Source organism: Chionomys nivalis, chromosome 4 (genome assembly GCF_950005125.1).
Source record: "Chionomys nivalis chromosome 4, mChiNiv1.1, whole genome shotgun sequence".
Lineage (NCBI taxonomy): Eukaryota > Metazoa > Chordata > Mammalia > Rodentia > Cricetidae > Chionomys > Chionomys nivalis.
The window spans coordinates 119,665,448-119,692,771 of record NC_080089.1 but is presented as its reverse complement, the minus strand read 5'-3'; the positions used below and the strand labels follow the sequence as shown (position 1 = coordinate 119,692,771).

The 27,324-nt window shown below is 44.6% G+C and overlaps 2 protein-coding genes across 9 annotated transcripts in view; one reads left to right on the top strand and one right to left on the bottom strand.

Moving 5' to 3' along the window:
• Positions 1 to 20,778, top strand: part of Fyco1 (FYVE and coiled-coil domain autophagy adaptor 1) — a 72,963-nt gene extending 52,185 nt beyond the window's left edge. For 7 of the 8 annotated variants that reach the window (XM_057766979.1, XM_057766978.1, XM_057766980.1 and 4 more), the window contains 4 exons: positions 10,148 to 10,243; positions 13,034 to 13,244; positions 15,912 to 16,021; positions 17,788 to 20,778. In XM_057766979.1, coding sequence (XP_057622962.1) covers positions 10,148 to 10,243; positions 13,034 to 13,244; positions 15,912 to 16,021; positions 17,788 to 17,863 — 493 coding nt within the window. In that variant the 3' untranslated portion in view covers positions 17,864 to 20,778. Of the gene's footprint in view, positions 1 to 10,147; positions 10,244 to 13,033; positions 13,245 to 15,911; positions 16,026 to 17,787 lie in introns of those variants that run through there. The other variant, XM_057766985.1, reaches the window with a different exon arrangement.
• Cxcr6 (C-X-C motif chemokine receptor 6) lies at positions 158 to 5,106 on the bottom strand. Its single transcript, XM_057766986.1, has 2 exons — positions 5,052 to 5,106; positions 158 to 1,916 (listed from the first exon to the last, which is right to left on the bottom strand). The coding sequence occupies exon 2, from the start codon at positions 1,909 to 1,911 to the stop codon at positions 886 to 888; it is 1,026 nt and encodes a 341-aa protein (XP_057622969.1). The 5' UTR covers positions 1,912 to 1,916; positions 5,052 to 5,106; the 3' UTR covers positions 158 to 885.
• Positions 20,779 to 27,324: the final 6,546 nt, after the last annotated feature.

The following is a 27,324-nucleotide window of genomic DNA, read 5'->3' as shown; positions in this document are numbered from 1 at the left end:
GTTGTTTTTGTGCAATTTGTGAGAGTTTAATTTGTTTTGTGTCCCAGGTATACCAAATTAAAGTGTAATGTAGAAGATGAAAGCAGTTTGAAAACTTGTATAAAGGTTTTATTTCTTAGCTATGAAACTCATAATATTTGATATATTTGTGTGGCAGGCATTGGAAAGTTCCATTTTTTGTTTTTTGTTTTGTTTTTTTTTAAGATGAGCAAAGCCACCAGAGTCCCTGTAATTTGCTTAGAATTGTTATAGTCATAAGCTCCTTTTTACACATTTTTCTAGCATTATGTGGACCACTGAAATTCAGCTGTTTATTCTGGCCCGTTTTCAGTCTCTTATGCTGCACTTTCAAAGACTAATCTGAGAAAATATAAGCATCCACCAATAAATACAAAAGTCAGACCCCCCTGGGTGAATCAGAGCTTGGTCTCATCCCTATTAGGTGCCTGGTGAGGTCTGAGCCACATAGACCAGCACTTGTGTGGGAGGGTTCTCAGCTCTCCACCACTTGCCATAGAAGAATCTTGTGAACTCAGGAGCCCTGCATGTTACCTGCCATCAACAGCTTTGTTGATGCAGCTCCTCTTCAACTTTTAGCCCCAGACTGGGTAAAAGGGAACCTGAGATCTCTAGAGTTAGCATTCTTGGGGATGGAAAAGAAAAAGTGCTTACAAATCTCAAGACATTCTCCTCTGAGCATTGAGGTATAGCTATTAAGAACAGGGTATGTTTCTATCTGAGAAGCTTTGTATTCCACCACAGTTTTCAGTGACAACTCCACGAGAGTCCACATGCTGTAAGCAAAGCCTTTCTTGTTGCATCCAATGGACATAGCCATGCTCCTGAGAATTCCGATGCTAGCTTCTCCAAGTCTGGCCAGGCCTACTACAACTGAAACATGCTGGTGGTCTCTGCATTGTGGGAGGCAGAACAAGTCTTGGAACTGTCCTCAGAAGACTTCCACTGACTTGAGACTCCCAAGTAAGGGAGGCAGCCAATGTCCTTCGCAAGTTTCCAGAGGTTCTTCCGGAACTTTAAGCCAACAAAGGCATAGAGCACAGGGTTAAGGCAGGCCCGAAAGTATGCTATAGCCTCTGTCACTATGATGGCATACTGAAAGTTGATCATGTTATAGTACTCCCTCCTTGTGCTCCTGATTAAAATGGTAAGGTTGAAGGGGGTCTGAGTCAGCAGGAACACAGCCACTACAACAAAGATGATCTTTAGAGATTTGTGCTTCTGGAAACCTCGAGCGTGAAGCAAGGTCTTGATGATACTTGAGTAGCACACAATCATAGTAAGCAATGGCAAGAGGAACCCCAGGGTCATCTGCGTGGTAAGAACCACAGTGGAAATGGCCTCACTGTGATACTGACAGACGTGTGTGTCCAAACGTTCAACTCTGGCATAGATGATCTGTGGCAGAGAGACCAACAGGGAGACCACCCAAGTGAGCAAGCAAGTGATCTGGCCCCAGATCTTCCACTTAGCCTGCTGGTTAAAGACTTTGGTAGCCTGGACCACTACGATGAAACGATCCACCGTGATGCAGGTGAGAGTGAGCATGGACACATAGAAGTTCACTGTGTACATGCCATGAAGAGTTTTGCACATGACTGTGCCAAAGACCCACTCATAGGTGCCTGCATAGGCCCAAAAGGGCAGAGTACAGACAAATACCAGGTCAGCCACGGGCAAGTTCACCAGAAACACATCTGTCAGACTCCTCAGCTTCTGATAGAAAATGTATATAACCAGAACCAGGGAGTTCCCTACCAGTCCAAAGACAAACACCGTCAGGTACATGCAGGGCAGAAAGACCCCCTTGAACTTTAGGAAACGTTCGTGCTCCTCGCTGTCATCACTGGAAATGTTGAAGAGCCAGGGATCTATATCGTATTCGTCGTCCATGGCGTCTGTGAGTCAAAACCCAAGAGTTATGTTTGGTTCTGTCCAAGTGACTGACACTCTTTCTTCCCACTGTCCCCTTATTAATTACTGACTGCATTTAGGAAACAAATTGTCATCTTTAACCCACTCGTTCTGCTCGGTAACAGCAGTGTGTTGAAGGTGGCCATTTCCCAGGGGAAACTGCTCGCCCAGTATGAGGGAATCTTCATTAACCCTAAAAATCTCAGACTCCTCCCATGCATGTCCCATAAAACACTATGCTCAATTGTTTAAGAAAAAAAAATAATACCATACAATCAAGTGGACATAGTAGCCCTTTGGTTTTTTGTTTTATTTTGTTTTGTTTTTTCTGTGTTTATGTATTTCATGCGCATCAATGTTTTGCCTACAAGTCTGCCTGTAAGCTCTGTGTGTATAGTGCTCGCCAAGGCCAGAAGACATTAGAGTGCCTGGGACTGGAGTCACAGGCGGTTGTGAGCAGAGCATCAAGCCCAGATCCTCTGGAGACTGTCTGGTACTCTTACCTGCTGAGCTATCTCTCCAGACTGCTGTCTGTCAGGGAGGCCTGCCTCCGTCTGCTTCGGTCTCATAGCAGGTGCCTACCACTCTCTGCCCTGTGCTGATCAGTTTTATGTCAGTTTGACACAAGATAGATCTGAGAAGGACTCTCACTTGAGAAAATGCCTCTATAAGATTGGCCTGTAGGAAGGTCTGTAGTGCATTTTCATTGTTTTAAACCTTTTTTTTTTTTTTTTTTTTTTTTTTTTTTTTTGCTTTTTAAGACAGGGTTTCTTTGTATAACCGTCTTGTCTGTCCTGAAACTTGCTTTGCAGATCAGGCTGGTCTTGAACTCACTGAGATCCACCTGCCTCTGCCTCCCAAGTGCTGGGATTAAAGGCATGCACCACCACTGCCTGGCTGTAATGGATTTTCTTAAGGAGTGATTGAGGTGTGAGGGTCCAGCCCATTGCGAGTGGGGACAACCCTAGGCTGGTGGTTCTCTGTGCTATAAGAAAACAGGACAGGCAAGCTAGGAAGGAACAAGCCAGTAAGCAGCACTCCTCCATGGTCTCTGCTTCAGTTTCTGCCTCTAGGTTCCTGCTCTCAGTTCCTGCCCTGATGTACTGATGTCAGGACATGTTCTCACCAGGTTGCTTTTGGTCGTGATGTTTTATCACGGCAACAGAGACCCTAACTAATATAGGCCCACTTGGTGTTAAAAACCATGAAAGCCAAGTCAAATCCTTCTAGGAGGCTTCCTTACTGATATCCTTAGGAGTTTGGAGAATGACAAGAACTATGTCTGACTGGGGAATTCTTCCTGTTTACTCATCTTGAGTTGAATAGTGTGAAGGGCAATTGATGAGGAAACAAGGGAGAGAAAACCCATAGGTGCCCAGAACTTTGACTGACTGGGGAATTAAGGTGTGGTCCTGACTCTCCAGACCAAACTTTCCCATTTATCATCTCTGTCAGTCTATGGCATCTGTGCTGGAGCCTCAGATCCTGGAGAACTGGAGTGGTGCATGAAGTAGGGTGGCTGCTGAATAGGTTTGCAGCAATGACCACATGCCTGCCTTTCTTACCCAAGACTTCATCCTCCTTGACTGTCATGTCTCTGACCCTGTTCTGCCCTGTTCTCTCACTTTACCAAGGACGGGTAGGATATAGGGTAACTGCAGGAGCCAGGCTAACCTTGCCAGTGTCCTGGATGCATATCCCACTAGTGTAGGTTCTAGAAGATGCCTTAAGATGAGCAAGTGTTTGGGTAGAACCTCTGTAAGATTTACCAAGACAGAATATTCCCTAGTCCAGAAGAGGGCATGTGAGAGTTGACGACATCCTCCCTTTTTAATCCACGTGAACATTTCTTGCCCTGAAGCTGAGTCCTAGGAGGAAACAGTGTCCACTCTGATGGTTCTACAGCCCCTACCTTCCCTAGAGGCATAATGCTTTTTCTCACCTCCGTAAAGCTGCTCATAGTCCCATGCCTAGACCTCGAGGCTATCCAGTCTTGATAGGCTGAAGTTGGGCCTCCTGTTCCACAGCTTTCTGAGGTGCTAACATAAGGTTCGATACTGTTGCATATGTTATTGGTTCACATAGGGACAATTTATTTTTCATCATTTAAAATATGAAAAATTAACAGCTTTGCTTTCCTAAGAGTGTCATCTAGTTCTCTGTTGTTCTCTGACTTATATTTGCCGTTTTGTTGTCCTATTTTTTCTGGATCCAACCCTAGCATGACTCTTCAGAAAATGTACAGATTCATATTCAGTGTTATGCTGGCAGATAGGGACTTGACCATACAAATAGAGTATTGAATGAAAATCATTGGACTGGGGAGATAGATGGCTGTCAGTAAAGTGCTTGCTTTACAACCATGAGAACCTGAATTAGTTCCCTAAAACTCACATTAAAAAAAAAAAAAAGTGGGCATGCTGGTCTATACTTGTAACCCCAGCACGAGGCGGTAGAGATGTATTCCGGGAGCTCACTGGCCACAGCAGTCTTACTAGCCTATGAGGTGAGTTCCAGGCCAACAAAAAAGGTGAACAGGTCCTGAGGAAAGACATTTGCTTACACATGCACATGTACCCATAAATACACAAGTATGTATGCGCACACACAAAATCACTGCCCCTTATATAAAAAGTTAAGAATATTTCATCTATAATCAAATGTTGATTTATGAAAATGAAAAAGTAATAAAACTTTGGACATAATGTAAAAGCCTTATAATAAACCATAATTATATCTGAAGCATAAAATTAACTCAAATATTTAAGAAGTACTTTTAATTATTTTTGAAATTTCAGTATATCACTGAAAACAGGGCAAATATGAGAAAAACATGCAAAAAAAAAGTATGAGCTCTTATGGTTACAACAAATAGATGTCAGCCTTGATCTTCCTGCTTCCACCTCCCACTTGGAATCGCTGCCACACCTGGCTTCCAAACCTTTGTAATCACAAACCTCTTTGAGAATCTCATTAAAGCTGTAGACCTTCACTGAGAAATAAGTGAAAGTCTGCAATTCTAGGGCTTCGTGTGTAGCCGAATTCAGTAGCTTGCACCCTCTATACAAGTCATGCTGAAGGTAGGAATCTGAGACAACCAACAAAAGCAAATGACTCACCAATAGGGAAACCCCAGTAGCTTTGTTCCAGAGTGAAGTGTGCTCGCTCAAGGTCTTCCTCTGCTTCTCTGTGATGTGTGGTCTGTGTTTCCGTCAAATACTTAAAAGCCTTCAGCTAGTGAGTGACCTGCCCCTCTCTCTATCCTACAGGCAGAATCCACATGACAGTTTTGACAAGCCCGCCCACTTAATTTGAGAGTCAAAGATGAAGCACGATTCAGATGCTTCGTGCTCCTTTTTTCTTGGCTTGGCATGTATCCTGCTGTTAAAAGCTGATAGGTTTCCATTTCCTAAAGACGGGCAGTAAGTAGATTTGATTTTTGTCCACTGACGATGGTGGACTTTGTGCATTAAAATTACCTTGTTTACTGGTCACTCATATCTTTGAAACATTTTGGGTCTAGGCCAACACAAAGTCCATGCTATGGACTAGGCTCTGTGCAAATGTCCAACATGTACCGCAGATGTCTCACAGCAGCCCTAGGGACTCGGTTTATAAATGAGAACATAGAAACCAGAGCCAAAATAACTGATGAATTCAGAGCTAGAAGCTCGGGTTTCTGGTCATCCCCTGACCAGTGGTCCAGGCCGCTTTTAGCTGTCTGGCTGTGCTGGAGGGCCAGATACAGCCCTGCACTCAGCCCCACAGGCCTCTTGCAGGCAGTGCCCATCTATCCGGCTTGTCTTGTCTAGAACCTGCCTGGGCTTGCCCTCCTGGACCTTCCCCATGTAGTAGACATGATCTTAATGTGGTCTGGCTATTAGTTCCCATGAGCTAGTATTGCTAACTTCTCTGGGAAATTACCCTGGGAGTAGGACCAGAATCTAGAAGCTAATCATCAATTTTGCTCTAAGACAGGTATGCCAGAGGCTTCCATGTACAACTAATGGGTTTTCCTCACTTCCTCAGTAATGCAGTGAACAGTGAATAGATGCATAGGCTTCTCCAAATACCAAGAGGGAGATGGTTGAAGCACCTCTCCTGAAAGAACACTTTGGGGGCTGGAGAGATGCCTCAGCAGGTAAAGAGCACTTCTTGTTCTTGCAGAAGACCGAGATTTGCACTTACAGGGCACTGTTTGAATGACCTGAGATTTGTCCAGCTCTGCTATATTCTTCTCAGAAGTCATTTGTTTTCCCCAGTGAGAACAGAGTCCCATCTCAACCCTTTGTGATTGTGCGTGAACATCTATAGGAACATGCATGGGTGAATGTAAGGAGATTGGATGTGTGTATTTGGGATGTGTGGTTCTTTTGTCATAGCACTCAAAGAAAAGTTCTGTGTAAAACAAAAGATTTTCAACTAAATTCAAGGAACTAGTTCATTTGGGAGCACTTTACACACACACACACACACACAAACCCTTTACTATTTATATCTGTAGTATAATTGTCCCAAGGTCCTTAAATTCCTTTGAATCAAAGATCTAAACTTCTCAAGAATAAGTGCCCAATTGTCTTTGCCTTGCATTCCTCTGGAATATTTGAATATCTAAAATAGAATTGAGAAAAGAATGTAAGGGAAGTTGTAGGCACTTTTGCTGCAGTCTTACTTCAGAAGTCACTTTGTGCTAACCTTTTCTAGAAACCTGGCATTCTCAAGCCAGAACTATTGGGATATCACTTTTAGGACCCAAGATTTTTCACATTTCCTACTGTTTGTGGGAGAAGAGGTTAGCACAGGGCACTTGTGGAGGACAAATTCATGGTTGAATATCCCAGAGGGAATAGCCACCACCATTTACAAATAAGCCAGGAGTGGCTGCTTTGTTGGCACTTGTTGCTGGTCACGAGGGTGGTCCTGAAGGCTTGTGTGTTGTGATTAGACCATAGAACTAAGTCTTCAGAACCAGCATCTTAGAAGTGTTTTTAGTTTCGCTGTTACAGCACGGAAGTCAGTTTCTATGGTAGATGTGTCCTATGCCACGTGGTCTGTTAGCAGCCTGTGTGGGGACTGAACCCTTGAAGGATAGCTAGTGCAAATAATTTGGATCTGAAATCCTAGTTTATTTGATTTTGATTAGTGTAAGTTTGGACAGTGCAGTCTGAACTGAAGACTCCCAGTCCCCTGCTGGAGCCTGGGACTCACTGAAGTAACTGACAAAATGGAGAGAGACCTCCAAGGAAGACCATAAGCAGGACATCACCGGCTGCTAGGCATTCCTCAAGTGGAGCTTCTGTTCTCAGTAGCCTAGAGAGCTATAATAAAATGAAAAGTGAGTTACAATATTTAGACTTGTGACAAAGAAATGCTAGAGGCCCCACAGGAAGTACCCAGGTGGCTCCTTGCCCAGAGAGGTATGAGCTTCTGATCACTTTGGGGGTAGGGCCCTTAACCTCTGCCTTATTTCTGCACCTCTTTATTCCTTTTTTTCATAAGATTTTTTTTATGTGTGTAGGTATTTTGCCTGCATGCATGTATGTGCACCATGTGCATACAGTGCCTGTGGAGGCCAGAAAAGAGTGTCAGATCCCATGGAACTGAAGTTACATATAGTTGTAAACCACCATGTGGCTACTGGGATCCAAACCTGAATCCTCTGGAAGAGCAGCAAGTGCTCTTAACAGCTGAACCATCTCTCCAACTTCAAAGATTTATTATTTAGGTACATCTGTGTGTGCATGTGCATGTGAGTGCACGTGCCGAAAGAGGCCAAAAGAAGGCAGGGTGTTGGACCTCCTGGAGCTGGAGTTACAGCTAACTCAACCATGAATGCTGAAAACTGAACATGGGTCCTTTGGAAAAATAGGAAACACTGCTAATCTTTGAGCCATTTTTATTCTTTAGTAAATTGGAGTATTGATTACATGCACCTTTGATAGCATTTGGGATGGGAAAGTCCCTTACACTGAGGCTCATAATGCAGACATTTGTTAAGCTTCAACTGTGCAGTGAGATTCCTAGGAACACTGGGATCATCACCTAAGAGCCATGTTTCTCAACATGTAAATTACAGTAGCAAATTACAGTTATGAAGTAGCAGTGAAATAATCTTACAGTTGGAGTCACCACAACATGAGGAACTGTATTAAAGGGTTGCATCATTAGGAACATGAGAGCCACTGCCTTAGAGGGAAGAGCATATCAATGGACCGGTGGGCATGTCACTCTAAGAAGTCAGAGAAGCTAATGGAAGACCCTACTGCTGGAGCGAGGTCACTTGAGAACACTGACTTTATGGACTTCCCTTCTGAGAAAACTGCTTCAATAGGAAAGAAAGGACTTGGCTATAGAAGGAGATAGGGTGCCCTCTAGTGGTCCTGCTTATGTTTCCTGCCTTTCTCAAGTTTGCTTTACCCCTTGATGCGTTTACATGACTACCTAGGAGAGACCAAATTTCCCAAAAATGATGCAAGGCTTTTGAAACCCTGTGAAACTGTAGTAAATGCGCCTGGTGTCCAGGCAGAAAGGAGCCTTTGGTGAGAGGAAAGTTTGAGACATACTGACCATACCCATGGGATATTTCAGGAGTCCTCCAGAACTCTTGAGACTAGTTACAACATCCGGGGAAGAGGTCATCCTGGGCAGGAGACCTTCCTAAGGCCGTCGCGTGGGAGCCAGCTATTTTCTTTCGTGGGCCTATGTGTCTTCTTGGGCATAATTGTCAGCTGAAGTTGGTTGGATTGTGAGACCCCTAACAGCCACTAGCCAGGCTGGGCATAGAGTCCTGGATGGAAACACACTGAGCTGCAGTCAGATTATCTTAATTCTGGCAAGAATCCTGCTTTGGAGAAACAGCTGGGACTCAAGTCCCCATCCAGGAACTTTTATCTGCCCATGTGTTTTGAGGGTCAGTAATTTTGCAGGTGTTCATAATGTTCCATGGTCAGATAAATACAAGAACACGCCAGATAAGACACTAACAACCAAAGAAACTTCCATCCAAATCTAGCTTGATGAATCAGTGAATTTAATTAGTGTTACTTACAGGTGTATGGGTAAAATGGGGAACTGCCTCACCAAAAAGCACACCCTGGAATAGGTGAGAACTCATAATAGCTGCATTTCTGGAGTTTTCTGTACAGCCTTCAGTTAGCTTCCTGAAGAGAGTCTCCTCTCTCCAGCAAGTAATTCCTGCTTTTAAAGGTGGGGGTGGAGGAGTAGGGGGATGGGACTTGTGAATCTTGTACCTTTCTCCCTCCTTCCTTCCATCCTTCCTTTTTTTCTTCCTTTGAGATGTGGTTTATCCATGTAGCTAGCCCTGGATGCCCTGGAGTACTCAGTAGACTAGACTGGCCTGGAACTCCTAGAGATCCACTTGCCTTGGCCTCCCAAGTGCTGAAGGCTGCACCATGCCAGGCAAACTGAGTTCTATAACTTTTATGCACTTCTGTCTTTAGCTTACTGAGTTTTTTTTCTTTTGGTTTTTCGAAACAGGGTTTCTCTGTGGCTTTGGAGCCTGTCCTGGAACTAGCTCTTGTAGACGAGGCTGGTCTCGAACTCACAGAGATCCGCCTGCCTCTGCCTCCCAAGTGCTGGGATTAAAGGCGTGCGCCACCACCGCCCGGCTAGCTTACTGAGTCTTAAGAGTGCTCTTCTCCATCTGAAAGGGAATGTTTTAATGAGGAAGAAACACCTAGACAACTGCCTAACTGACTTTCTAAGAGAGAGATGTATGTAACCCTTGCTCCCTGTGTATCGGTTGTCCACAGAGCACACTTTGGAGACTGGGACAGCCCCAGTTCCAAAGCAGCTCCTTCTGTACTCCTAGTGGTACATTAGGAAGGAAAGAAAAGGTAAGTATTCCCTTTGTCCCATCTCTGCCTAGACCTATTCTTGTACCGACTGAGCCGCGTCAGGGTATCTGATGCTGGAACCAGCTTTGCAGAACCAACAGGACCAGTACTAAGGAGGAAAGAGGCAGTGGTGCTGGTATCATGCCTGCCTCCCCTAAGCATAGAGAAGGATTTACTGATGCGGGAGGGGAGAGTGACTCATCGGTGTTTATACTCACACTCCTTCCAGGCACTCCTGCAGCCCTTTTGTCTTCCCTCTGCTGTCCCCAGAAATCCTTACATGACTTCATTATAGGCCTCAAGCTATATAACTTTGTGTGCTGATAACTAACGGCCTGTTCTCCTTTATGATGTTTCAGGGACACTACATCAAACTCACTAACCCCTGAAGACACTGAAGACATGCCAGTGGGGCAGGATGCTGAAATCTGCTTGCTGAAGTCCGGAGAGCTGATGTAAGTGCCAAGCTAATGAGTGGGCCTCTTGTGCCAGTGGAGAAGAGTCCCAGGAGAATGGAGTATGGAGGAGGGACACTGGTCCAATCACAACAGGAGCTGGCCCCGCCCAGTGCTCTGTTTTACCACCAGTGGAATAATGCAAATCTTTGAGGGCAATGGGGCCTTTCTCAGCCTAGATGTATGTGATTCAAAGACTCAGATGCCAGTCAGTCGTAACCAAAGGACAGACATCCAGCCAAATGGGTAATGGTTAAAGACACAGACACATATAGGAGTAAGTAAAGCAAAAGCAGGCTTTCTTAAGAAAAGTTAACAAAAAGTAAGAAAATGTAAAAGAAAGGGGGAAGAGTTCTAAGAAAGGAAAAAAAACATCCAGCTGTTTTCTGGGAGCAGGACTTGTAGTAGGGAACTAGACAAGACTGAGGTGATTTCAATTGGCGTAGGCTAATTTCCTGAGCATATCACAGGCCAAGCCAATTGAAGAATCCCAAACTCTGCATAGTCTCCTCACCCAACTGAGGAGATGATCGTGTGCTCTTCATTCACATGCTGCTCACACAGGGGAGTAATCACAAAGTTTCCTGTTCATCTCTGAATAGCTTTGTTAACTGTTGGTCTTGGCTGTCTTTTGGCTGCTAGTCCGTTAGTTGTTGATTTTACAGGTGTTGCTGGCCTCGGAACTTGGTGGAGTCTGTTGGTAGTTCGTTAAACTCTTGGCGCACGCCTTTAATCCCAGCACTTGGGAGGCAGAGGCAGGTGGATCTCTGTGAGTTCGAGACCAGCCTGGTCTACAGAGCAAGTTCCAGGACAGGCTCTAAAGCCACAGAGGAACCCTGTCTCGAAAAACCAAAAAAAAAAAAAAAACTCTTCTCTTTGTTCAATTTGTAGGGATTGTTTTATTTTGTTGTTTTAGGCAGTGCTTAGAACTGAACTCAGAGTCTCATGCGTAATAGGTATATTACCACTGAGCTACATCCCAACCCCACCTACTTGTGGTGTACTTGTTTGTGGTAGTACACACCTTTAATTCTAGTATTTGGGAGGCAGAGGCAGGCAAATCGCTGTGAGTTTTGGGCCCTTGTAGAAGTGGGAACCAGCCAGAGACTTACGTATGTCCCCCATAGGGCTGTGTGGAGTAGGAACCAACTAGTGCCTTGAGTATATCCTCCAGCAGGACCTTGTGGACGTGGGAACCAGCCAGAGCATACAGACACTGACTCTTTTCCCCAGAGCCCTGTCCTTCCCCTTATGTGATCGGGTTGGCTCTACCCCTCCCATGTGTTTTAGGCCTCTCTATTTGAACCCTGATGTCTATTTTAACTGCATTAGGACTTCAGTTTGTACTTTCTATCTTTAAAGCATAATTTATATCCTTTAAAACTTGTTGTTTAGCTGGGCAGTGGTAGTACACACCTTTAATTCTAGTATTTGGGAGGCAGAGGCAGGCAAATCGTTGTGAGTTTGAGGCCAGCCTGGTCTACAGAGCAAGTTCTAGGATAGCCATGGCTACACAGAGAAACCCTGTCTTGAAAACCAGAAAAAAAAAGAAGCTGAGGAAAAGCCTTGCTTCATGGTAAGAAACTAAGCCAAGGTATTCAGCTCCATTTGAAGGTTCTGTTACCATAATCCCAGGTTAAACTTGCTGCCTTTGAGTGACTGAGGAAAGAAGAAATCTACTCAGCTGGTTGGCGCTGGGGATTAGTGGAAGCAAGGCTTCCCGCACAGTCAGCCTCGACCTCTGATGTCATCTCATGCAGTATTTGTGCCTCAACCTCAGACTGTCACAGCACTGTCTGTTGAAGGAGCTGTGGGCTGCGTTCCTACCACCCAGCTCCCGGCCGCCTGGCTAGCTTATGCCCCGAATTAACAACACACAAACTGTATTCTTTTAAACACTGCCTGGCCCATTATATCTAGCCTCTTCTAGGCTAATTCTCACGTATTAATTTAGCCCATTTCTAATAATCTGCGTAGCACCACTAGGTGAGCTTACCGGGAAAGATTCAGCATGTCTGACCTGGCAGCTGGCTGCATCGCGTCTGGCTCTGAGAAGAGCTGCCCTGCATCTGAGCTCACTTCCTCTTCCTCCCAGCATTCTGTTCTGTTTACTCCACCCACCTATGTTCTAACCTATGAGGCCAAGCAGTTTTTTTTTATTAATTAACCAATGACTTTCCTCCATCAACTGTCCCCCTACAAAGTGGATCCAAGGATGATTGGCTATAGGAAGAGGTCAGAGGCCTCCCTCAGCTCCACAATCTTCAGTGTTACCACAATGGTCATGTGAAGAAAACATGGTCATTTCAATTCTACAGATTTGGAAAATAAAACAAGACAGTTGTGAAATCTGACACAGGTTCTCTCAGGTTTGACTTTTCAACCCCTCCACCCCTTCTCACACAAATCTGCGGAGAGACTGTGGGAGGTGTGTCTAATAGGGTGAGAGGAGGCGGCAGAACATAAAGGCTGGACCAGCCTCACAGATGTGCACTCAAATCCTATCCATAAGAGACTCAGAGCAGGTCAGTTGTCCCCATAGTTTCCACGGGCTTTCAGGTCCATGTGGACAAGGACTCCCTGTATCTTTCACAGCTCTGACTCGCTGGCAAAAACTATGCCAGCTGTGTGGTAAGCACTCAAACCAAAGCTTTTGTCTGAGCTGAGCATCTTATAAACATGTCAGTCAGGGGTACCCATGCTTAACCTACAAAGAGTCTCAAATATCCAGTTACCTCAAGGCCTCAGACAATCCACTGAACCAGATTTCTCTTTGCATTTTTATTTTAGGATCAAATTACCCCTCACAGTGGAGGAGATCATCAGCTTTGGGGAGGGTAACAGGGAGCTGTTTGTGAGGTCCAGTACCTACAGCCTGATCCCTATCACCGTAACTGAGCCTGGCCTCACTATCTGCTGGGTCTTCTCTTCTGACCCCAAGAGCATCTCCTTCAGTGTGGTCTTCCAAGAGACAGAAGACACACCACTCGACCAGTGCAAGGTAGGCCAGGTTCCCTACCAGCATCCTTATCACACGCTCCAGGTGCCTGAGCAAACCTTCCCCAGAGTGGGCAAAGCATCCAAGACTTGATTTCCTTGGGGAAACAAGACCCAGAAGTCAAGTTCAGGAGAACTATCTTCATGTGGCTGAAGGTTATTTCTGTGCCTCGCGTATTCCATTTGACCTTGGGATAGATCTGTAGGTAAATCTCAGAGACATGCAAGAGATAGGATTCTCACAGAACTCTGCAGAGCAGGGTGGGATACCTTGGGAGTTATGGGCTCCTCCAGTTATTCAATTTGAATGTCCCAAATGTCACCTGCAAAGACAACAGCAAAGACAGCCCCAGTATGACATGGTCAGTTGAGCTTTATAACATCCAGGCTATTCTAGGTGTAAAATGTTGGCAATGAAGAACTGCAGTTCTCAACCATGTGGCTATACACTAGAAACCCAGGGAGAGACTTTAAAACCAAATCCCAGACCACTAAATCAGGGTATCAGGAATACAGTGCAGGCAACCCTCAGCAACTCCGTTGGGCAGCCCAAATTGAGTAGTTCAAAGCCACAAAAGGGCTGGGTAGAAGCTCGCAGGATGCTGATTCACTGTGGGGTGAGAAAGAGGGATTCCCGTGCCCAGCAGCTTAGTTCCCATGTTTATAAGGCAGAGAGGAGGAATGAAGGGTAGAAATGCAGATTGTATTTGAATCATGAGAGAAAAGAATGGAGAAAAAAAAAGCTCAGACACAGGAGGTTGCAACAAAAAGTGAATTTTAGGCAGTTAATTTTCCTAGGTAGTTAACTAGCAGGGGCCTTTTTGCTTTACCTTGCTAGAAATCAAATATGAGTAGGCAAATGGCTCTTTGATGTTTATTTTCAGCAAATTTCTCTGAGTTTGGCACCAGCCATTGAGATCGTCTGCTGTCAGAGTCCTGCAAGCGTCAGGTGCTAGGCCCTTAGCTCCATAAGCATCTCTGAGCGTGGACATCACCCTTGCTCCTTGATCTACCCATCAGTCCTCATGACAGATGGAGCTTAGGGGCCTGGTTCAGCCATCCTTGTCTCAGACTTACAAGGAGCCCTTCCTGTGTTTAATGACCACCACTGTCTTTTCCCACAGTGAACACAGTGGGGCAGAAAAAGCCCATGTCTAGAATATTTAGGTGTTCCTCTGCCCTTCCAGGCCCAGGTCAGCAGTCAGCGATGAAGAGTGCTGTTTTCTCTGTCAATGGTCCCCTGAAAAGTCATGAGCCTAGACAGCATATTTCTATGTCCCCATGTTTAGTACCTATCCAGGGGACTTCTCATATGCTCTTGAGCAGCTCTTGACCAGCCTAGGCCTTTCAGAAAACAGATGGCCATATCTCATAACAACACATGAGAACCTTGCTGGATCCTTGAACAGTTAAAAGCTGAGCTCTTGCTGTATCCCACATTCTGTAGAGTCTACTGGGACAAAGAGATATAGGATGACACCCAAATCTGTTGTTGAAGCGTTCTGAATGAGAGAGAGTTCTGAGAAATAAAGACCTATGACTCCAACTAGAAATCACAATATGAGTAGGTAGGCAATTTAGGCACAACTGGAAAAGGACTCCTGTGTCTACAGAGAAGGCCACGCTGAGACTGTCTCATTGCAGGGTAAGAGGGGTAGATAAAAACAGTCACTTCTGATGTCATTTGCTATATTAGGAGCTCAGAGTGCTCTGCAGAGCTGGTGATCTATATAACCCTTTATGCATAGGTTTTGCTAAGCAGACAGTGTAAGGCACTGGGGGATGGGGGACAAGACTCTCTAAGATGGAGGAAAGTAGGAAGGAAACAGAATACTGGTTGTCTCTTCCTGTCACACCTTCAGTTTTGTTTCACTTTATCATTGGGGGAGGGGATGAATTAATTCATGGCATGTACATGGAGACCAGAGGATGCTTTTATAGAGTCTCTTCCCTCCTTTCACCTCTTTACATGGTTTTCAATTTGTCAGACTTGCAAGACAAGCTCTTTTACCTACCAAGCCATTTTGCTAGCTCATATAACTTCAGTTTTAAGTTTAGGCCTGTGCTTTAGCTGATATTCAGGTAGAAGGCCTTGCCCCTATGGGGATGAGGTTGACCATGCAAGGACTAGCTCTGATCCATACACTATATGCCCAGATTTGCACTTAGGGGATAAATTTGTGATTCTGAAAGAATAAACAGGAGGCTAAGATTTAGGCTTGGAAAGATTAAAATCACGTGGACTTGCCAGGACCTATCCAAGAGAAGGGCCTGTGGTGATGCCTTGTGAGAGGCCATGGGTGGAGCTAGGGCTGTCTTTCCTGGAGGAGGCAGGGCCAGGAGCTTTATAGAGAGCCTGAATGTCATCATCCGGAAAGAGGACTGTGTCCTAAGGACAGCACTAGGACTTACGTGAGGCAGCTGGTCAAATGGGCACTTAGAATGTTCCTAAAAGCATAGAAGTACAGCTTCTCCAAGGGATGGGACAGATTGGCTCTAGTGTGGAAGAAATGCATAAGCACCATCTGCCTACAGTGAGTGGGATAGTTGACACCCCACCCTTGCTGGAGCTGAGTTTTCGTCCCAGCCTTTACAGCTGTGACCTCATTCAGCTTGCCTAGAGGACTCACAGCCTTCAGCTTCTGTGACACCTTATTGCTCTCCCCGCCAGGTCCTCATTCCCACTACCCGATGCAATTCCCACAAGGAGAGTATCCGGGGCCAGCTAAAGGTCCGAACCCCTGGTATCTACTTGCTTATCTTTGACAACACCTTTTCCAGGTAGGTACCTAAGTTGTTCATGGTATTTCATGGGTCCACCTGTCTTTATGCATCACTGCTCCTGTTCTCTAGCACTGAGGCAGACACTCAGAATCAAGACTTCGTTGTCAAAGTTTTTTGCTAGTGATTCTATAATTTACACTCCTCCGCTGCCTTCACTGCTCATGGTAGGTTTTATAAAGCAGGTCTGTCAGTTGCTTTTTGTTGCTGGGATAAAACACCATGATTAAAGGCAACTAAAGGAAGAAGGAGTTTAATTGACTTTTAGTTTCAAGAGAGTCCATAATGGCAGCAGGCAGCCAGGACAGGAAGTTGACAGGTCACATCTTTATTCACATGCAGGAAGCAACGAGGGCAAACAGGAAGTAGGGGAGGCTACAAATCCTCACAGCTCACTCCCAGTGGCATACTTCTGTCAGCAAAGCTTTTCCTCCTGAAAATGCTACATCCTCCCTACACAGCATCACCAACCAGAGACCATGTGATCACATATGTGAGCCTGTGGGGGACATGGGTTATTCAAGCTGCAGCGGTGGACCAACACTTACCGTGTCTTACCGTATACTAACCACTCAAGTCTTAAACTAATATTCCACAACAGCCATGTTGTATGTTACAGGAGCAGTCTTTGCCATCTTGACTTCTCCATTTACTTCAGGCAGTACTGAGGGTCAACTAAAGGCTCTAGGGGGTCTGATCTCAGGAGTAATCATCATGAGAATATAAAAAGGATGGTAAGCAGGTGGCTAGAAAAGGGAACAGGCAGAACAGCCAGATAGACAACATCTGTCACATGCACAAGTTGAGACCTTTGTCCCTAGAGAAGGCTTCTGGTTTCCAGGGAGCCTCTTCACTGGGGTTCTTTCTTGAAATAGACCTGTCTTGGCTATGGCTGTCTCCCTTCATCACAAGTGTTTGGCTTTTAGCAGAGTAACTTGTTAGGATACTCTAGGCAAAGGTGTTCCCATACCCTACCCCAGCTCCTCAGGTCCTGAGCTCTCAGGCCTGTGGACAGGGTTGTCTACCGTGCAAGAGACCTTCCCACTTGTCCTGTGTTGCCCTGGATAATAGAACTCTGCCTAATTCTGTAGGACTTTGGAGTGTGCTCAGCCTTCCCAGGGAGCTGACTGTGGTCCGTATCTAGGTGAGCAGCAATAGCTGTAGGGAGCAGGGTTAGGAAGTGTCTATGTAGCCAAGCCCTGTTCTTCCTGCTGCATCTCTAGTTAACCATTTCTTTTTCTGTAGTGATCCAGAAGTGTCAGTGCCTCACTGAGCCTGGCTGTGGGTCCAGAAAGAGGTGTAACAAGGGCCGCATGCAGCCTCAGGCTCCTGGAAAACCTAGGGTAGTGCAGTGCTCTGGAAAATTATCTCTGTCTATGGTACATGGAGATCAGAACTGACACAAATGTCCAGTGTGTGTGACATACATTCTGGCTTCTGCCGTGAGCTCCTATGGCACCTAGTCCGTCCTCCCATGCAGTCCTGACCACTGGCACTTTATAGCCCCACCCTTCACTGAGGCCCTAGGAAGCCCATGATGGACAGTACTTGGACCTTCTGAGGGGAGAGAACTTTACTAGACTAGACAGGCAGAAGATGAGGATAGGGAGCCAAGGAACACTAAAATGGTCCATGAGTTGCCCAATTCCCAGAAGCTGTTTCTCTGGAGACTTTAGTTCTACACCTAGCAAAGCCCAGTCAGTGACACGAGGCCTCAGTCTTCACTAAAAGTAACACCTGCATTTTCCATTTTTTTATTTCTTCAGATTTATCTCCAAAAAAGTATTCTACCATCTGACTGTTGACCGGCCTGTGATCTACGATGGAAGCGATATCCCATAGCATCAGTACCTGAACTTTAAAGCTCTTTATCATCCACAGGAAACACTACTCCTCCTCACCCATCTCATTAAACATATATACCCACACTCACTCACAAAATTTTAAAAACTAAAAATTAGAAACAAAGGAAATGCAATCAGCTGTACCCCAGCTCACCAGCTCTGTAGCTCTGCCAGAGCCTTGTACTGCACCTTAGAAACTACTCTGCCAAGATTCACAATGTGCTTGGTTACGTGAAGCTGTCACTGTCAGTTCCCAGGGCTCCTAAGGACCAGATGTGAGACTCAGCTATCTTCTCACCCAAAGGGACACTTTGCCAAATGTTTGTACTCTAGAAACACCATTGGCCTCTACCTGGGATCATAGTTGGTAACAGTCTGCTGTGGTATTTTTCAGGCAAAGGATTCCCTTTGTGAATCCTTGTGTAGTCCCAAGAGAAGGAGACCACAGGGCCATCACGTAGGAGATGCACCTATCTCTTAATTTATCCATAAGAAGGGGCTGCTTTCTCATTCTCAGCAATTTGGGGGAGGGTGCTGAACTGTGCTGTCCTTCAGAGCCCTTGTCTATTCAGGGCCTTTGCTCAGCCTGGCCACTCAGCAGCTCTAAATCACACACAATACATGCACATGCACACTCACGCGCACACACACACACACACACACACGAACCAACCAGAGGTCTAAGAAAGAGCAGCCACTACCTGAAGGCTTCAGCTCTGCATATGGGTGGTAGGAGTAGAAATACAGTGAACTCAGGTTGGCCTCAGAGCTCATGTGTCAGCCCATAGCCCATCTTTGTTTGTAAACACCAGAGCTTCTGTCTCACCTGCAGACAGTTGTTTACTCGTGAGTAGAGTCAATTAAGAACCACTTTGAATACCTGGAACCTTTCTAAAAAGTCTTTGGTAACGAAGAAGCAATGTAGCAGAAGAGCAGGGCATAACTTCCTTTGGGCCTCCATCTGCCCGCCACCCCTCTTGCTCATCAGCTCATATCTGATGCTGCAGACAGCGTACTGTTTCCTTTTTTAGGACAGATAGCTTAGATAACTTTCTGTTCTCTGTGACCCCTTTTTACTCCCACCACCAATTTACCTTTGCTGGAAATTTTTTGCCATGTGAGGCCAGCGTATATAGCTGAGTCTTGGAAGACTGACAGGGCTCCTTGTAGGTCTGTATGTGGCCTGAGATTGCTGAAGACCAAATCATCTTACCTTTGAACCTTCTTCTTTCAAAGGGAAGACTGAAGCCAGCTTGCTTACGAGGCTAACAGATCCAGCACCAACTAGGATCTCATTTTTATTACTTGGCTTTTCCAGGGTATGTTGGAGACACTGGCCAAGCTCATGGTTTTCTGCCGGTATCACTGTCACCGTCTGCATCAAGAGTGACCATTCACTGAGTTACTGTTGTGTTAGGGGCCTGGGAGGGGTCTGGGGCCTTCCATCTGACTTAATCCTGAACCTCTGTCACTTACCAGGAGTCCCACGCAGCTCTTGTGAGGCCAGCTCATAACTGAGGTGAGAGGCTTCAGTGCTGACTGCCCAGTACTCCGGTAGGCACTTACCAACTCTCTGTGTTTGATAGTATATTTAGTTTTGTGCTGAATGGACTTTGTTCTGTATGATATATTAGTTCACTGTTCATGTTCCAGCTCACAGTTCATGCACTAGGTTACGAGAGAACATTTGGCCCCGTGTACGTGTGCCTTTCATACATAGCTTTATTATTTTAAGTAGTTCATTGGAGTAACTTTTAAAAATGCAAATGACAATTGAAGAATCACTGAGAAAGATGGTGGCCCAGCTGGACTTAATTATACTACAAATCATAAGGAAACATCCTTGAGATCCTGGGTCATTCTTTTTCTAAGGACAGCTTCTCCTGTAATGACTCAGCTATGTTATAAGGAATCATAACAGCCATGTTAGTAGTGTTGCCAGCTGCCTGTTTACCAGTGACACTGAAGCCACTACTTGACTTCACCCAAGAAACAAACCAGCTACCCAGACACAGGGAAGGATGTCTGAGGCAGAGATGGGGCCCTCCATGTCTCAGTAGACTCGGAGAGCATTGCTAACTAAGTACCCTAGATTCCAGCTAGCTCTGGGCCAAGAAGGCAAAGGAATTCTCAAGCAGAAATCTGGAACTGAAACTCTCCATACGGTTTGGGAAGTGGAAACGAAGAACCATATATAAATAAAGATGTTATTTCTGAATAGGTTCAGTTGTCCATCAAGTATCAAGCCACTCCTGGCCAAAAAAGAAATCTTGCAGCTCTAGTTTGATATTCATGGAGTTTTGTTTTTAAACTAAGACTCTGTGGTTCTACCTGTGAGTATCCTTTATATTCAGAAAACATTCTTGGCTCAAAGGTTTTGGAAAAGGAGGCAGAGAGGAGCCATCTTTGGTGCTCAGAACCAGGGAATGCAATACAAAGACCATTGAGTGCTGCTCACATTCACATAAACGAACACTACTTGGTAGAAACTTAGCACAATTTCCTCATCTCACAAGAAAGTTAATTCAAAATTTCCTTTCCCCTCTCAAACACCTTTTAAATTTCAGGAGACTTCTCTGATCAAGGGGTGTTTTTAGACCCTTTTGAGGTGTGTTTAATCTAGATGCCCTGCTTTTGGTGACTGCAGTGACACTGAGTCTCTGTGGGAAGGCGTGATGATTGGAATGCACTTTAATTCATTAATCCTCATTTTGTGTGGCCTTATGAGATAATGGGTCAGGGAACCCATCTCATTCTTACCTGCCAAAGAGTTACTCAGAAGCACATCAAACACCAGCACTTGATCTGCACAAGGGATGAAACTTTGGTATCACTGAATAGTCTCCTTTAACAGTGTCTGCTGTGCCATTTGGAAATGTTTTTTAACCTCAGGTTTCAAATAAAGCAAACACTGTGGCATTTGGAGTAACACTGTCTTTCATTCCTCTGACAAGAATAAGTCATTAAATGAGTGACAGAACTACCCTGCAGGAAGCAGAGCATCTTACAGGAACCCTGCAGAGGAGACTGTAAGTAGGGGACCTGTTCTGGCCTTCCGTACTCCCTGGTCCTCACTGGGGGGGGAGGGGGAGTATTGAGACTTGCCTAAGCCTGCAACACCTTCCACCTACCCTCCTCTGTCATTCATAAGGCTCCAGCTCCTCTCTAATGGTTTCAGAGTGCTCAAAGAACAAACTTTTTAACCTGCCAAAATAATGAAAAAGGCCACTGATAGCTTTCAGCTGATGCTTTGCAGGTCGAGAACAGCACTCCACCAGTGTGTGCGCTGCCTCTGCTCAGCCGCTAGGGGGCTATCAACAGGCCAAGAGAGTGAGAGCTGCTCTCCCGTGCTCTGTCCTGAACTGGTGCTCAGTACCTGAATTTTTTTTTTTTATTTTTCTTTTTTAATTAAAATTTCCACCTGCTCCCCGTTTCCCATTTCCCTCCCCTCCTCCCAAATATTGCCCCCTCCCCCCAGTCTCCTCCCCCTATCCCCACTCCTCTTCTCCTCCCCCCACACCATTCCCCCTCCCTCTCGATACTGGAGAGCAGTCCAAATTCTCTGCCCTGCGGGAAGACGAAGGTCTTCTATCTATGTCCAGGAAGGTGAGCATCTAAACAGGCTAAGCACCCACAAAGCCAGTTCATGTATTAGGATCGAAACCTAGTGCCATTGTCCTTGGCTTCTCATCAGCCTTCATTGTCCGCCATGCTCAGAGAGTCCAGTTTCAACCCATGCTTATTCAGTCCCAGACCAGCTGGCCTTGGTGGGCTCACAATAAATCAGTTCCACTGTCACAGTGGGTGGGTGCATCCCTCGTGGTCCTGATTTCCTTGCTCATGTTCTCCCTCCTTCTGCTCCTCATTTGGACCTTAAGAGCTCAGACCCAAAAAGAGGAACATGGGATGTACTCACTCATAATCGGTTTCTAGCCATAAATAAAGGACATTGAGCTTATAATTTGTGATCCTAGAGAAGCTAAATAAGAAAGTGAACCCAAAGAAAATCATATAGTCATCCGCCTGGAGAGGGGAAGTAGACAAGATTGCAGGGCAATAACTGGGAACTTGCGGGTGAGGTGGCAAGGGGCAAAGGGGAAATGGGATGAGAAACATGAGAAGGGGAGGATGGGAGGAGCTCGGGGGATTGGGATGGTTGGGATATAGGAAGGGAGGATACGGGAGCAGTGAAGTATATATCCTAACTAAGGGAGCCATCTTAGGGTAGGCAAGAAACTTGACTCTAGAGGGGTTCGCAGGTGTCCAGGGAGATGTCCCCAGCTGGTACCTTGGGCAACTGAGGAGAGGGAACCTGAAATGACCCTATCCTATACTGATAAATATCTTACATATCACCTTAGAACCTTCATCTGGCGATGGATCGAGGTAGAGACAGAGACTCAATTTGGAGCAACGGTCTGAGCTCTTAAGTACCTGAATTCTTGAGTTGACCAGAGCCCCCATCTCTTGAGTGTCCCATGCCTCAAAGAACACCCCAGGCACCTGTCCCAGGCCATTCCTCCAGTCTTCCCCTACCCTAGATTTCCTCATGGTTGCTACTTGAATCATTCACATTTTCTATAACTCTTTGGTTTTCCCCCTGAGGACAAGGAACTCTGTCACATTCATCTTTATCATCCCCCACCATATGAAGCAATAAGCTCCCAAAAAGGGGGACTAAAAAAAGTCCTGCACCAATGAAGATCCTAGTCAGTCCCCCCAATGCCTTAGGTTAGCAAAATGGTTTTCAACGATCACACTGACCAACCAGCTCTGCTAAAGACAACTCCTGAAGAAAGGCTGTCGGCAGAGTCGTGGGGAAAATGAGCATAGCACTGTCACTTAGTCAGTGTGTGAGTGTGTGTGTGTGTGTGTGTGTGTGTGTGTGTGTGTGTGTGTAAGAGAGAGATGATAGGGTCTCACTGTATAACCAAGGTTGGCCTCAAACTCCCAGGTGCCGGGATGTAGTTTTATACCACCACACCTGGGTTCACCTAAAACTTACATCTCAAATCACACTTCTAACTAGTAACTGGGTGAAGTGGAAAGCAGGCTTAACTGAGTGCCTCAAATGAAACAGTAGAGAGATTTCTCGGTTAATAAGACAGTGGCATGGACTCTTGGGTGGGCACTAGAACATGTACCACCCAAGACACCCAGTTTTGCATGCTGTGTCTGGGGTGTTCCGGTCAGAATGCTCATCCCACCCACTACATGGCTGAGTGACTACAGTGGCCAGAGTTTTGCCAATTAAATTATTCAGTAGTTGTCTTTCTGTGCTCAGTTCTTTTCAGTTTCATAGTGTCCTCCTGGCTCATCCAAGTTACCACAACTAGTTGGAGTTAACTTTTTATTTCGTTATGTAAATTTACCACATTTTCTGTATCCATTCATGTGTTCTTGGATACCTAGGCTGAGTGTGTATCTTAGCTATTATGAATGCTGCTTCAGTAAATACAGGAGGGAAGATAACTCTTTCATATGGTAATTTCAGGTCCTATATATATATATAGATAGATAGATAGATAGATATAGATAGATAGATAGATAGATAGATAGATAGATAGATAGATATAGATATAGATATAGATATAGTTTGGCTATTAGAACTAATATATTAATTAGTTGAAGTGGCAGTACTTTTTAAACAAAAATCAGCATATGAGGCTAAAGAGATGACTCAGTGATAAAAAGCACTTGCTGTTCTTTCAGAGGACACAGGTTCAATTCCCAGCACTGATAGTGGCTAACAACTATCTACAGATCTAGTTCCAGGGAATCCAATGTCCTCTTCTGACCTCTATGATTATCTTACACACACAGGGTACATACACGCATGCAGGCATTCGCATCCTTAAATATATTTTTATATTTTTTTTCTTAAAGCAACATAAAAATCAATATTCCTGTGTGTAGTGGCACATGCCTTTAATCCCTTTAATTGGGAGGCAGAGTCAGGTAGATCTCCATAAATTTAAGGCCAGCTAGGACTATGTCATAAGAACCTGTCTTTTAAAAAAAAAGTATTATTTTTATGTGTAAATAATTATCTGAAAACAAAACCAAGAAACTAAATCTTTCTACACTAATTACCAAACAAAAGAGTCTGGTGTGGGACAATTGTCTGTATTCTGTCAATCATATTTTAAATAAATGCTGATTGGTCAGTAGCCAGGCAGGAAGTAGAGGCAGGGCAACAAGAACAGGGGAATTCTGGAAAGAGGAAAGCTATGTCTGCAGTCCTGACCCTACCACAGAAAAAGTAAGATGTGACTGTCTCACTGAATAAGGTACCAAGCCACATGGCTAGCATAGATAAGAATAATGGGCTAATATAAGTTGTAAGAGTTAATAAGAAGCCTGAGATACTGGGCCAATCAATTTATAATTAATGTAGACCTCTGTGTGATTTCTTTGGGACTTAATGACTGCGGGAACCAGGCAGAACAAGGACCGGGTGGGATAGAAACCTCAGACAACAAGAGTCTAATAATAAAAGTTAGCCAAACAGGTGAAATCTCTCACAATAAAAAATATTAATGAAAGAAATTGAGAGCACAAATAAATGGTATAGGGTCAAAGGGCCAGCCAAAGAAATCCACCCTGGCCCTAAACTAGAGCCAAAGGCTAAAATGGGCCAGTGAAAGAAACATTCATAGCTAAATCTGCCCCTGACCAACTGAACAGGAAACCTACTAATCCCTGAGCAGAAAACCAACCAATCCCTGGGCACGAAATCTAGCCATTCTGAGCTTGTCCAAACTCAAGGGGCTTGAAATCTGATCAATTCCCTCCATGAAAAAACTCTGCTCCTAGGATCCCCTGTATAAACCCCTCTGCCTGTTCAATTGGCAGCTGTCCATCCTAATAGTGGCAGCCACTCTCCTGGATTCCTCCCTCCCAAATAAATCTCTTGAAAAAGTTTTGAGTGAAAAAATTTTCTTTTGCCAGTGCAGAGCAGAAGCTCTGCTGTGAAGCTCCCTTAGGGGAGCAGAGCAGAAGAAGCAACGTCTGCTTTTCAGACACATTTCTTAGACCCCTCTGCTGAGAAACTCTCTTAGAAGCAGAGGAAAAGTAACAACTTTTCACCTCTACATTTCTGGGGAGAGGGGCCTTCCCCTTGCAGAGTGAATGAAGCAGAGAAGTAACATCTTGGGCTGGAGCTGAGAAGAAATGGATAGCTCTGCTGGGAAACTCCCTTAGGGGGACAGAGCATAGCTCAGCTCTCTCTTGGAGAGGAGCAGGATTACCACATCCTGCAGGGAGACCAGATACAGCCTGACTTCCCCACAAGTCAAGATACCTTTCTCCTCACAGCTGTGGGTATCCAGGATACCTTCCCTTCACAGCTGTCGGTATAACCTGACTGCCTTTCCCTCCAGAGCTGTAACACTCGCAGGTATAGCCTGTCTTCCTGACAAGTTAAAATACCTTTCACTCTGAAGCTAACACTTGCAAATGAAAGGGTGTTACATGTTCATAAATGGAAGAATGGCTATTGTTGAAATGCTACCCAAAGGAATCTATAGAATCAATGTGATCCCAATTCCAGTGTCAGTTACTCCATAGAATCAGAAAGCAGTCTTAAGTGTGTTTGGAACTGCAAAACAGTGCATATATCCACAGCAGAGTATACAGAACAAAGCTGGAGTCAGCACACTATCCAACTTCAAAGCCTGCTCCAAGCAGGGCTCACTCTATGTGTATCTGCAGACCCAGCCACTTAAGGTGCTAAGGCAAAAGAATCACTTGAGTCCAGGAGTTTGGGAACAACCTAGACAACAACAAGACATCTTCTTTTAACCAAAATACAAACAAAAGTACCTACAAAGAGTAACCAAACAGCATGATAATAATGTAAAAAGCATAGATCCATACAATGGCACAGAGTAGAGGACCTAGAAATAAACCAGGACATTTACAGCCAAATGGTTCTCAACAAAATTTGTTCTGAACTGTAAACTGTGTATACAAATTGAGGAAAGGACAATGTCTTCAATAAAAAGTTCCAGAAAACCTGGATAGTGACCTGTAGAAGAAGGGAAATGTCCACTGCCTAGCAGACCATCCTCCAAGAATGCAGGGCTCAAAGGGGATCACAGAGTTGGCATACTACAACTCTTTAATCTGAGGGGTAAAGGGAAAAGACGTTCTCTCTCTCTCTCTCTCTCTCTCTCTCTCTCTCTCTCTCTCTCTCTCTCTCTCTCTCTCTCCCTCAGACCTTTTCTTTATTCTTCTTTTACATTCTCTATTTACTTTTCTGGTGATTTCCTTCTCTTGTTCTAGATTTTTTTTCTTCTAACTCTGTCTGCTGTGGAATGATGCTTTTACATACTGTAAAGATTTTTCACTCATATTAGTTTAATAAAACACTGACTGGCAAGTAGCCAGGCAAGAAGTATAGGTGGGGCAACCAGACTAAGAAAATTCTGGGAAGAGGAAGTGCAGAAACACAGTCACCAGCCAGACACTGAGCAAGATGAGAATGCCTCACTGAGAAAAGGTGCCAACCCATGTGGCTAAACATAAACAAGAATTATGGGTTAATTTAAGTTGGAAGAGCTAGTTAATAATCCTGAGCTAATATGCCAAATAGTTTGTAATAAATATAAGCCTCTGTGTGTTTCCTTGGGACTGAATGACTGCGGGACCAGGTGGAACAGAAACTTATGTCAACATCTATCTTTACTTTTGATGTTTTCCTTCTTACTTAAAGGAATCATAAACCCAAATTTTTCACATGAAAAATAATCAGTCAGATCTACTTTAAATCTTAAGGGTGCATACCCACTCATCAATAGTATATATATCAGGAGAGTGAGGATAGAAATGGGTATAAATTAATCATCATCTCATCATCTTTGGTCATCAGCCAGTCCTAGCAAGAAAGGTACGTCAGCTAATGATAATTGGACTAGGTTGTTCTTGTTCCCTGACAGCGAGTTCCTCATTCAACTATGTGCCTTCCTAAAACTTTAGATTATCTTCTTGGGTTTTTCACCTTACAACTGTTTCACAAAAGCATCTTAGTCTAACTTTATTTTCAAAACTCTGTTTCAGCTATGGAACATTCCAAAACCTGTGAATATACCTCCCAGCATTAAGATTTAAACAATCTAAGCTAGCTGGGCTACTGGAACTCAGTTGGTTTCCTTCATCATTAACCTAAGTCACAGTCTATACAGCTTCTCAATAGAAACTCACGTGTTCTAGCTGTATGACACTTCATTGTCCTATTTTTTATCCTCTGCAGCTTCTGCTTTATCAGAGATAGGCCAACATTTTACCCTACCTTTACCTTTGTTAACTTTTCCACTAAACTAACCTCTATCATAATCCCCTAGTATATTCATTAAAAACCCTCAATCATCAAAATCCTATTTAAACTAAAACTATTATTGTATAAAATCCTTGTTTCAGCTAAACATTACATCTTAGGAGGAAATCATATTCATAATA

Coding starts and splice junctions, on each gene's coding strand:
- Cxcr6 (XM_057766986.1), bottom strand. CDS start 1,911: ATGGACGACGAATACGATATAGATCCCTGGCTCTTCAACATTTCCAGT.